Source organism: Protomyctophum bolini (assembly GCF_963924005.1).
Source record: "Protomyctophum bolini genome assembly, chromosome: 18".
Classification (NCBI taxonomy): Eukaryota; Metazoa; Chordata; class Actinopteri; order Myctophiformes; family Myctophidae; genus Protomyctophum; species Protomyctophum bolini.
The window spans coordinates 33,671,283-33,684,354 of record NC_137879.1 but is presented as its reverse complement, the minus strand read 5'-3'; the positions used below and the strand labels follow the sequence as shown (position 1 = coordinate 33,684,354).

The window sequence follows — 13,072 nt, the reverse complement described above, 5'->3', positions numbered from 1 at the left end:
ATTTGAGTGGATCTCCATTAAAGATTGGCACCTCTCTTTTTGGCAAAGAGGAGAGGCAATGCTGCTGGATCAACAGTGTGGTAATTTCATTTTGCTTTCGCATAATGCCAAGCATCTCCCTTTGACAGTCATTTGCATTTGTATTTCCACAGTTAACATTTTCAAAATGAGCATTTGCATTTTCAGAATGAGCAGTTGGATTTTGAGAATGAGCCCTTGTATGGTCATGATTAGTTGCATTTGAACCATTGAAAACATATTGCGTTGGTTGAATAGATTCCTGGTGCATAACGGACAGAGGCTGGGATTGTAAATGAATGAATTGAGTGTTGTTTTTGTCTTTAGGCCTTCCTGTATCCCCCTGATTTTGTAAGATTGTGGGTGTGAATGGATTGGCATCTACATTGAGAGTTGGTAGTTTTCCTTGTGCCTTTTCCACATAAGAATTCATACCATCCACAGTCCTTGGTTTTGAGGATCTCCCACTTACGACACTTTGAGATTTTAATACATTTAATTTTGCTATTTGTGTTGCAATGTCCTCATCCAATTTCCATTGTTCCTTTCTCTTGCGCAACGTTTCCTCCTGAGCTTCAAGTTCATGTTTGTCCTTTAAGTGTTTCTGTTTGACTTGCATGGCTGCTAAGTCAACTTGAGCCTTCAAACATGCAGAGGAAACCCTAGAAGTGATGGAGTTTTGTGTACCAGATTTTCTTCCCACGTTTGACACACTGTCACTTGGTTGCACATCATCTTGAACGTCATGTGTTATGGACATACTTATTGATGCCGCTTGCGTCACTGAGGGAGATTTATACACTGTGGGAGGAGCGTCCACGTCAAATTCAGTTTGATCACCAATCTCAACATGTTCCACCATTTCCTCTGGCTCATTCAGCCAATTTTCCACGTCACCTTTAAATGTATTACTGTATTTTGCAATGCTGCAAAACCATTCGTTTTGTCTTTGCCTTTCCCCATCGTCAGGCAGTAAAGGCAACAATGTGTCGTGAGACATTGTGGCATGTGCATGATGTTCATTCAATGTAACCAACAAAGACTCCACTGTCAAAACATTTCCCTTTTTTTTCATCAATGATTTCATTTGTGGTATAATGGATTTCATTTTATTCACATGAAGGCGGCGCTCCCGTTCATGCTTGTCAATTTTATTAAGCGCAGCCTTAGCAGTGAGCACAATTTCTCGCTTTCCACGCTCCATTTCAGACTCAGAACTGGTGACCTCCCCCGCATTTATTAAACTCATTTTTCCTCTTACTTTTCCATTCAAATTATTTGTGCCATCAACACATCCACAATCCACCCATTGAAAGGAAACGTAGGCTATTCACAGACATCATCCATTTAGTATTCAGTACTTTTCATATGCAGCGCAGCAGTTTAAACATGACAAGCGGACAACGGATTCCTTTATTGACATGCTACGGGAGGATCCTTATATATGAACTTTATTCTGAGCGTCAACTCAAACCAGGATTAGGACAGGTAGGCTGATAACTCGTCGTCCCCAATGGAGTATAACGAATATTCAAACTGCGTTCCTTCCATTATGCAGTTTACACTCATACCTGACTTTAGTGGTTGACTTTGAACGTGACTCGGAATGTTTGTGTCAGCCAGATCCTCCGTCCTTGTCTCCGACCGTCTTTTCTTCTTGTCCACTTGATCTTAAATCTTCTGCTGTGTAATGCCGCCGTTGACAATACCGTTTTGTTGACAATGTTGAGCGACTATGAGAGATATAGATGTATAAATAAGTCGCTGAGAGGCGATGGGATGGGCCGGGTTGTCAGACGCGCTCCAAACAAAAGGATCTCGCTGGGTCCAACATAATGCGTTAAGGGTGTTTTATTGAAGGTAAGTACATAACTGAAACGGTGCTCAAACATAAAGAAAATAAGTCACAGCGATCCAACTTAGATAAAGTAAATAAATAAAGCAAATAAAGCGGTCAACAAAAGTGCGGCTTCCCACGCACCCCCTCTCTCTCACTGTGTGAAACAGGTGAACTCTGGGTGAAGTATTCAAAGAAACAGGTCCGCCCCTCTGCCTGTCAATCAACCACATTAATCACCCGTGACAGCCCACTCATTGCACTATCGAACATCATTTCCAATTCATGGCTCTTACAATGTGATTAATTGAGATTAATTAATCCAAAGCCTCCAATTATTTTGATGTTTTTTAATGGACCCATAAGTGTTTATTATTTAAGTTAGGTTTTGCCATAATCATGTCTTTTGCCATAATCAGGTAGCTTTACAACAAAGATGTATTCGGCTATTCGGTATTCGGCCAACTGTTTCCTATATTCGGTATTCGGTTTCGGCCAAGAATTTCCCTAGAAAAAACGTTTCAGCACCACGGAGAGTGTTCTCCGCACTGACGCGGTGCGAGCCGTGAGGCAGACAGATAATAAATACTATTATAGGCTAGAGTAAGAAAAAGGGCCGTTTACTCACCTATTTGAATGGCATACGACGAGCCTTGTCTAAAATGTCCAACTCCCGGGCTCTGGTGTTTTCAATGGACAGGATTGCAAGCCCACTCGGTCTCGCCTGACCCATGGCGCTCCGCAGGTGGGTCTTAATACGTTTTAGCTTGGAGAAGGATCGCTCGGCTGTCGCCGCAGTCACAGGTAAGGGGGGGGGGCGTGGCTGCTTGAACCCCCTGCCGTTATAAGAACTTTCCGCCTCTGGTCTGTGCGGTTGTCTTTGCCTCATCAAAAGCATCCCTGCACTCAGACAAGACTTTTATCGCATTCTCCAGCAAGTTGGAGGCTTTCTGCATGTCCATGTCTGTGGTTTGGAGTAATTCAGAGACGGCATTAACACTCTCCAATATTTCCGTCTGGAGCACCACTAGACAAATGAAATTAAAAATGTGCATTGCTTTCTTCAATCCCGCTGCTTCATTACGCTCAGCCTTGTCACTAATTAATTAGTTAAACGGGGAAACTATAACTAATTCGTTTCCCTGTTACTTTTATAACAAATGCGTCTAATTTAGGTAGCTTTGCGTTCTTCTCGTCCCGTTCTTTTTTTTGTCGGTTCTTTTTTGACGGCCACATTTATGTTTGTAAGGCTTAGGTGGCATGGTTGCGGAATATGGATCATGATCATTCACTCACTGATGATTTCACTCGCTGTAAGAGACAGACCTGTCTCCTGTTCGTTTTCCGCGCCAGGTAAATTGTCTCATGACGCAATGACGCATTGATTGCTGGGTAATGTTGTTGTCCTCCAGTAACAAGTCAGATTTTGCACTGGAGGCACAACAGGAGAGACAACATTTCCCAGCAATCATCATTCTTTAATTTATTTTAGGCTACAATCGAGAAGAATAGGAGGGCCCGGGGAAACAAGAGACACAGATAGACACCACCACCAGTTTGATTTAATACTTTGTCAAACACCGCCACGGCACCACGCGTGTTTGGCGCATGGCGCAATGCAGTCTGTCGATCCAGTGGAACTCCATTCAGTCCCGGGCCCGGCCCCCCCCCCCCCCACCCCCCGCGGGCCCTGAGGCGCCTGCCTCGCCTATATCGCCGCCCCTGACAGTAAGTCTGTATGAAATGCTATCCAAGTCACCGGAACCTCCAGTCCCACAGGAAACGCGCCCAGGGTGCCGGCCCGCTTCCGGCGAGCCACCTCGCGTCCGAAACGGTCGTGAAATGACAGAGTAACCGTGCGGGGGTCCCCGGGGGGTCCCCAGAACATCCAGACCCCGTGCTCAGGCACAGGTAGCCACCCAGCCGGCCACCCAGGCACAAACAAAGCTACTTAAGGAAGTGGTTGCACCACTTAAATAAAGACCTTTCCCAACACTGCATCCAGGTTCTTAAATAAAGACCTTTCCCAACACTGCATCCAGGTTCTTAAATAAAGACCTTTCCCAACACTGCATCCAGGTTCTTCAGTGCTAGCTGCTGTCGCTCCACTCCGAGGCATCAATCAAACCCACAATGGACCCATCAGCATCAGGTCCACAGACCACGGTACTGTTGGTTACTAATGCACTCACAGCTTTACACAGTTTATTTGTGCGTCTCTAAATGTTATGACGAATTGAACATGGTGGACCCCATTGTAAACCAGTGTAATGCTTTATGATCGTCAACCACAGTTAACAGTTTTGTATTGAGTTGTGCTTGAAATGTATACTGTAATAATCTGTTCATTAATTATTCAATCAATCATTAATTTATCCCAATTCTTATTAAACGTTTGTCTCGGTGGGATTAGTCTTTATGGCAACACAATGAATTAGATGTGATGTTCTCCCCGTGCTTTGTAGTAGAGTTAGACCATATATGTAGTAGAGTTAGACGGAATGGAAATATATATTATCCTACTAATTGTTTCCACATTGACTGATATAGATATTTATTACCATCTTACGATCATCACTCTGTATTGTTATGATTGAAATAACATGACTGTATCCAACAGGATGCTGATGACGACTTGACTTCAGAAGCAATGGATGCAGAAAAATCCAGAAAAGGTGAGTGTTTTATTTCAGTGTCCGAGGTGACCGGTGAGTAGGTTGGTACCTGGTGCTACGTTCTGTTTACCAGGGCTGTACAGTAGGGTTGTACAAGATGTTACATTACTTTGTATGTGGGGCATATGGAGATGCAGAGAGCTTTGTTTTTCATTCATAGGATTCTCTAATTTCATCCACTCTTTTTCTCTCTTGCAAACAGCACAGTTTGTGATGCAGCACAGGGCACAGTTGACCCAAAGGGTGTCTGCAGTCATGGCTGTAGTAGACAGTCTAGGAGACAGGGTCCACCCTGAGATCTACAGCGAGATTAATGCCGAGAAGACAACCATGGAAAAAATGAGGACTCTGTACACATCAACAGTAGTTCCAGGAAGAACCAACGCCCGGGCAGCATTTTATGATGCCCTCATGGAACACCAACCCCACCTGCTGGCGGACCTTGGTAAGATCATTCTTTCTTTCTTTCATTCAGTCATTCATTTATTCATTCATTCATTCATTCATTTAAGGGGTGGCAGTGGATCAGGGGTGGCCACTTGGGAACCGTGAGGTTGCCAGTTCGATCCCTGTGGGCTCCCCCAGAGTTAGTGGCGAAGTGTCCTTGAGCAAGACTCTGAACCCCTAATTAGCTGTTCGCTAAGTCCCTCCCCAACCTGTCCTTGTCCAATAGGCACGTTAGCAGCGAGGAGACAGGTCAAGCTGTCCTTCTCCCCCATAGAGATGCATGTTAAATGATTGCATTTCTCCATATAAATATTATATTTTCAGCAGCAAGAGCTTCAAAATATTTTTTAATCTAGTCTACCAGGCCTGCAGTAGGCTATGCACTGGACACATGCCTTCTAAATCTAGTCTACCAGGCCTACAGTAGGCTATGCACTGGACACATGTCTTCTAAATCAAGTCTACCAGGCCTACAGTAGGCTATGCACTGGACAAATGTGTATGATATTATTTTAGGAAACTAGAAATACGAGGAAAATAACAGTATCCAACAATCTACTTTAACGACCGTCTGACGGGAGTTTTCATCAGTACGGTCATTAGTCTTATTATTATTATTATTATTATTATTATCACCTGGGTTGGTCAGTCATGTAACTTTCCGGACGTTAAGCTGTGTGTGTGTGTGTGTGTTCAACAACACAGCCATGACGTTAAGCTGGGTGTGTGTTCAACAACACAGCCATGACGTTAAGCTGGGTGTGTGTTCAACAACACAGCCATGACGTTAAGCTGGGTGTGTGTTCAACAGCACAGCCATGACATTAAGCTGTGTGTGTGTTCAACAACACAGCCATGACGTTAAGCTGTGTGTGTGTTCAACAACACAGCCATGACGTTAAGCTGGGTGTGTGTTCAACAGCACAGCCATGACATTAAGCTGTGTGTGTGTTCAACAACACAGCCATGACGTTAAGCTGGGTGTGTGTTCAACAGCACAGCCATGACGTTAAGCTGGGTGTGTGTTCAACAACACAGCCATGACGTTAAGCTGGGTGTGTGTTCAACAGCACAGCCATGACATTAAGCTGTGTGTGTGTTCAACAACACAGCCATGACGTTAAGCTGGGTGTGTGTTCAACAGCACAGCCATGACATTAAGCTGTGTGTGTGTTCAACAACACAGCCATGACGTTAAGCTGGGTGTGTGTTCAACAACACAGCCATGACGTTAAGCTGTGTGTGTGTTCAACAACACAGCCATGACGTTAAGCTGTGTGTGTGTTCAACAACACAGCCATGACGTTAAGCTGTGTGTGTGTTCAACAACACAGCCATGACGTTAAGCTGTGTGTGTGTTCAACAACACAGCCATGACGTTAAGCTCTGTGTGTGTGTTCAACAACACAGCCATGACGTTAAGCTGTGTGTGTGTTCAACAACACAGCCATGACGTTAAGCTGTGTATGTGTTCAACAACACAGCCATGAAAAATAACACTGACAGCTATGAAGTGACGGATAATTGGATTTGGATTGGCATTGGACAACCGCTTTTGGGTTTAGCGAAGGGCTACTTGCTCCCAATGTGCAGGTTGGTGCCTTGCATGGTTTCCTCCAGCATCGCTGTGTGAATGGATGAATGTAATGCACAATCATAAAGGCGCTATATAAATACAGCAGTTACCATTTACCATGTCCACTCACACTTCATCCTCCTCTCCTTATGCAGGAGCTGAACTTCCATCACAAGACTCGACTAACAAGGCTAACGAGGGTGAGTCATGAAACAATCTGGACGGAGCCTTTTGTAAATTAGTTAAACAGTAACAGATTATTTCTGTATTTACTCCAGCAGTAAATGAGTTAAGGTGTCATCATATTATTATTGGCAGGCAACAAATTGTTTTTAAATATGTTATGCATTTAAAATGTGCAATACTCATGTAATATTATAATCACGCTATCTATATCTCTCTCTCTCTCTCTCTCTCTCTGAGTGTAACACTAATATGTTTCTTTCTATTGTGCAGCTTCTCCAGTGCCCCCTGCTGGAGCCATTAATGAAGCACATGGTGGAAGTGCAGTGGTTGCTCCTGTTTTATCTGGATGTAACATCAGTGGTTCAGTCATCATCACTGTCACCACTGCTACACAGCCAGGTACACTGAAAAATATACTACTGTATTACTACACAGCCAGGTACACTGTAAAATATACTACTGTATTACTACAAAGCCAGGTACACTGTAAAATATACTACTGTACTACTACACAGCAAGGTACACTGTAAAATATACTACTGTACTACTACACAGCAAGGTACACTGTAAAATATACTACTGTACTACTACACAGCCAGGTACACTGTAAAATATACTACTGTACTACTACACAGCAAGGTACACTGTAAAATATACTACTGTACTACTACACAGCAAGGTACACTGTAAAATATACTACTGTATTACTACACAGCCAGGTACACTGTAAAATATACTACTGTACTACTACACAGCAAGGTACACTGTAAAATATACTACTGTAATACTACACAGCAAGGTACACTGTAAAATATACTACTGTAATACTACACAGCAAGGTACACTGTAAAATATACTACTGTACTACTACCCAGCAAGGTACACTGTAAAATATACTACTGTAATACTACACAGCAAGGTACACTGTAAAATATACTACTGTACTACTGTTACTGCACTACTACTACTACACAGCAAGGTACACTGTAAAAACACTACTGTACTACTACTACTACACAGCAAGGTACACTGTAAAAACACTACTGTACTACTACTACTACACAGCAAGGTACACTGTAGAGTTCTAGTGGCAATTATATAAATGCCATTCTACTTGGATAATGACAATAGACTAATTGCATGAATGTTGTTACTTAGATAATAACAATAGAACATCAATACATGCTAACGTATAATGACAATAGACAACATAACGTTTCACTTCATTATCCTCCTCTCCTTATTCAGGACATGAACTTCCATCACAAGACTCGGCTAGCAAGAGTGAGTAAAGAAACTTAGATCAGGTTCTCTACCTTTGTATCTCCAAGTACAGCAATACACCTTCCCCACCTTCATCTATAATGATGTCATTCTATAACACATACTTAATGATGTCATCTTGTCTTTGGTCATTTAGTTCTTGCTCTGTGTAAACAAGAGCTCAAGTCTAATCTGAGCGAGAAGAATCAGCGTTTGAATCACTGGATCTCAAAAGATGGACCAGACCCAGTTCTGAGTGACATGTTCACAGAGGTCTACAACATATTGGGAGGCAGTGGACAGGTCAATAAAGAACATGAGATCAGGCAGATTGAATTGGCATACAACCAAACAGCTGAACCGGAAACACCAATCAACATGGACGACATAGTGGAACCTTCACCTGGACAAAGTGAACCCATCAAAACAGTGATGATGAAGGGAGCGGCCGGCATTGGTAAATCAGTACAAGTTCAGAAGTTCACTCAGAACTGGGCAGAAGGCAAAGCCAACCAGCATGTCGACTTTGTGTTTCCATTCACTTTCCGAGAGTTGAATTTGGAGATGAAGGAGAACAACAAGTACAGCATGGAGGGATTTCTTCATCACTTCTTTAGTGAAACCAAGAAGATAAAGATCTGCACCTTCCAACAGTGCAACATTCTGTTCATCTTGGATGGGCTGGATGAATCGAAGCCAGCTCTAGATTTCCCGAACACTGTGAAGTGGACTGATCCGATGACGCCAACAACAGTGCACGTTCTCCTGACAAACCTCATCAAGGGGAACTTGCTTCCAAAAGCCAAATTCTGGATAACCTCACGACCTGCAGCCGCCGGCCAGATCCCTTCTGTTGACAGGGTGACAGAGGTGAGAGGGTTCAAAGACCCTCAGAAGAAGGAGTACTTCTTCAAGAGGTTCCCTGATGAGCAGCTGGCCAATCAAATCTACTCTCACATCGAGACATCCCGAAGCGTCCACATCATGTGTCACCTCCCGGCCTTCTGTTGGATCACTTCTAACGTTATGGAAGAAATTGTGAGGGAGAAAGGAGTGCTGCCAAAGACCCCGAGCTCCATGTACTTCTACTTCATTGAGATGCAGTCCAGACACACGAATGCCAAGTATCCTGACAGGAAACAGTATGATGTCATTCTCTCTCTGGGGAACCTGGCTTTTGAAGGGCTGATGAAAGGCATCCTGATCTTTGAGGAAGAACACCTGAAAGCGTCTGGCATTGATATCAGCGATGCAGCAGTGTACTCAGGACTGTTTGGAGAGGTTCGCGGAACGCACAGGGACAAGATGTTCTCCTTTGTCCATCTGAGTGTTCAGGAGTTTCTGGCCGCCATCCACGTCTTCATCACTTTCATCAACACTGGTGACAACCTACTGTCAACCTCCAAGAGGTTATTTGGAAAGGTTTTCAAATCCAAGATTCATCACCTCTACCAAAGTGCTGTAGACGAGGCCTTAAGGAGTCCAAATGGACACCTGGACTTGTTCCTGCGTTTCCTGATGGGCCTCTCTTTGGACACCAATCAGAAGTTCGTACAAAAGCTCATAAAAAAAGGGAAAAGCTTCCAGACCAATCATAAAACCATCAAATACATCAAGGAGAAGATCAAAAAGAATCCATCTCCAGAGAGAAGCATCAATCTGTTCCACTGTCTGAATGAGCTGAATGATCATTCTCTGGAGGACGACATCCAACGGTACCTGACGTCAGGACGTCTCTCCACAGACAAGATCTCTCCTGCTCAGTGGTCAGCTATGGTCTTCGTGTTGCTGTCTTCAGGAAAGGAGCTTGACGTGTTTGACCTGAAGAAATACTCTGCTTCAGAGGAGGCTCTTCTGGGGTTGCTGCCCGTGCTCAAAGCCTCCAAGAAAGCTCTGTAGGTTCACTGATAACTGGATACATTTCAAATATTATTTAATTAAGGTTATTTAACATCAAATCTAATACATGCACCACTATTGTTTCTTCAGGCTGAGTGGCTGCAACCTGTCGGAGAGATGCTGTAAGGAGTTATCGTCAGCTCTCAGCTCCAGCTCTACTCTGAGAGAACTTGACTTGAGCAATAATGACATTCTGGACTCTGGAGTCAGCCTTCTGGCGGAGGGACTGGGGAGCCCACACTGCATGTTGGAGACTCTCAAGTCAGTATGCCTGAAACTGGGTTCAACTGTGTTAAAGTCAAACAAAGGTTTTTCAAATCAATGGGACAAAATATAACATCGTGAAACTGTGTGTGTGTGTGTGTGTGTGTGTGTGTGTGTGTGTGTGTGTGTGTGTGTGTAGTTTGTCAGGATGTCTGGTCACAGAGAAAGGCTGTTCTTCTCTGACCTCAGCTCTGCGCTCCAACCCTTCCCATTTGAGAGAGTTGAACTTGACCTTCAATCATCCAGGAGAATCAGGCGAGGCGATGCTCTCTGCTGCTGTGGAGGATCCAAGCTACAGACTGGACACTCTGAGGTGTGAGAGAGACTGTGTGTGTGTGTGTGGGTGTGCATGCAGTGTCTACTCAGACCACGTGTAAACACCAGACATCAGATAGAAATAAGTTAGTCAGTTCAACTCTGGAAGCAGGAGGCTGTGAGAGAGACAGTTAGTCAGTTCAACTCTGACAGCAGGAGGCTGTGAGAGAGACAGTTAGTCAGTTCAACTCTGGAAGCAGGAGGCTGTGAGAGAGACAGTTAGTCAGTTCAACTCTGGCAGCAGGAGGCTGTGAGAGAGACAGTTAGTCAGTTCAACTCTGACAGCAGGAGGCTGTGAGAGAGACAGTTAGTCAGTTCAACTCTGACAGCAGGAGGCTGTGTGAGAGACAGTTAGTCAGTTCAACTCTGACAGCAGGAGGCTGTGAGAGAGACAGTTAGTCAGTTCAACTCTGACAGCAGGAGGCTGTGTGAGAGACAGTTAGTCAGTTCAACTCTGACAGCAGGAGGCTGTGAGAGAGACAGTTAGTCAGTTCAACTCTGACAGCAGGAGGCTGTGTGAGAGACAGTTAGTCAGTTCAACTCTGACAGCAGGAGGCTGTGAGAGAGACAGTTAGTCAGTTCAACTCTGACAGCAGGAGGCTGTGTGAGAGACAGTTAGTCAGTTCAACTCTGACAGCAGGAGGCTGTGAGAGAGACAGTTAGTCAGTTCAACTCTGGTAGCAGGAGGCTGTGAGAGAGACAGTTAGTCAGTTAAACTCTGACAGCAGGAGGCTGTGTGAGAGACAGTTAGTCAGTTCAACTCTGACAGCAGGAGGCTGTGAGAGAGACAGTTAGTCAGTTCAACTCTGACAGCAGGAGGCTGTGAGAGAGACAGTTAGTCAGTTAAACTCTGACAGCAGGAGGCTGTGTGAGAGACAGTTAGTCAGTTCAACTCTGACAGCAGGAGGCTGTGAGAGAGACAGTTAGTCAGTTCAACTCTGACAGCAGGAGGCTGTGAGAGAGACAGTTAGTCAGTTCAACTCTGACAGCAGGAGGCTGTGTGAGAGACAGTTAGTCAGTTCAACTCTGACAGCAGGAGGCTGTGAGAGAGACAGTTAGTCAGTTCAACTCTGACAGCAGGAGGCTGTGTGAGAGACAGTTAGTCAGTTCAACTCTGACAGCAGGAGGCTGTGAGAGAGACAGTTAGTCAGTTCAACTCTGGTAGCAGGAGGCTGTGAGAGAGACAGTTAGTCAGTTAAACTCTGACAGCAGGAGGCTGTGAGAGACAGTTAGTCAGTTCAACTCTGACAGCAGGAGGCTGTGAGAGAGACAGTTAGTCAGTTAAACTCTGACAGCAGGAGGCTGTGAGAGAGACAGTTAGTCAGTTAAACTCTGACAGCAGGAGGCTGTGAGAGAGACAGTTAGTCAGTTCAACTCTGACAGCAGGAGGCTGTGAGAGAGACAGTTAGTCAGTTCAACTCTGACAGCAGGAGGCTGTGAGAGAGACAGTTAGTCAGTTAAACTCTGACAGCAGGAGGCTGTGAGAGAGACAGTTAGTCAGTTCAACTCTGACAGCAGGAGGCTGTGAGAGACAGTTAGTCAGTTAAACTCTGACAGCAGGAGGCTGTGAGAGAGACAGTTAGTCAGTTCAACTCTGACAGCAGGAGGCTGTGAGAGAGACAGTTAGTCAGTTCAACTCTGACAGCAGGAGGCTGTGAGAGAGACAGTTAGTCAGTTAAACTCTGACAGCAGGAGGCTGTGAGAGAGACAGTTAGTCAGTTCAACTCTGACAGCAGGAGGCTGTGTGAGAGACAGTTAGTCAGTTCAACTCTGACAGCAGGAGGCTGTGAGAGAGACAGTTAGTCAGTTCAACTCTGACAGCAGGAGGCTGTGAGAGAGACAGTTAGTCAGTTCAACTCTGGTAGCAGGAGGCTGTGAGAGAGACAGTTAGTCAGTTCAACTCTGACAGCAGGAGGCTGTGAGAGAGACAGTTAGTCAGTTCAACTCTGACAGCAGGAGGCTGTGAGAGAGACAGTTGAGTTAGTTGTACACTGTACACTACAGTACAGTATAGTATGTGGACCATGGTGACATTGATCAATTCTTGATAAAAAGCTTCTAATATATTATTTAGGCCCCAAAATCTATAAATCTCATACGATTAAGGCAACCGGACGGTTCCACACGTTGCACAAGGTGCCCTTTTTTCACTTGAGCACCTGCCCCTCTAAATGTCTGTGTACGCCACTGACAAAGACCAACACAACATTTTGATCAGAACAATGTTCTCAATCATACTGTGATGCTGTTCTGTATTGTTTATTCTTTAATGGTGTAAAGTCATTATCAATCATTGTTTATATTATCATAGAGAATATTCAGGTGTGACTTTGTCTCTCCTCCAACTTCAGTGTGGACCACGGTGGAGTTTGCAGGCTGATACCAGGAGCAGGAGTAAAGAAGAGAACGATAAGTATGTTTCTATTCTGTTTTATTTATTCAATCATCCATCTATGTCTACATAGAATGCTATCTAAATTTAGGTTGAGCCTTTGCATATGCCTGTAAGGTCATCCATGCTATAGGGCACAGCCATTACGACACCATCAAGGCCCGCCAAAAAAACCCCCATTTCATTCGACTAAATCAGCT

General features: G+C 44.4%; 1 protein-coding gene across 1 annotated transcript; it reads left to right on the top strand.

Moving 5' to 3' along the window:
- Positions 1-4,505: 4,505 nt before the first annotated feature.
- LOC308333072 (protein NLRC3-like) lies at positions 4,506-12,860 on the top strand (the record flags this gene model as incomplete). Its single annotated transcript, XM_080789268.1, has 8 exons — positions 4,506-4,530; positions 4,733-4,975; positions 6,709-6,753; positions 7,010-7,138; positions 8,160-9,897; positions 9,992-10,162; positions 10,305-10,480; positions 12,832-12,860. The coding sequence occupies 8 exons, from the start codon at positions 4,506-4,508 to the stop codon at positions 12,858-12,860; spliced, it is 2,556 nt and encodes an 851-aa protein (XP_080645394.1).
- Positions 12,861-13,072: the final 212 nt, after the last annotated feature.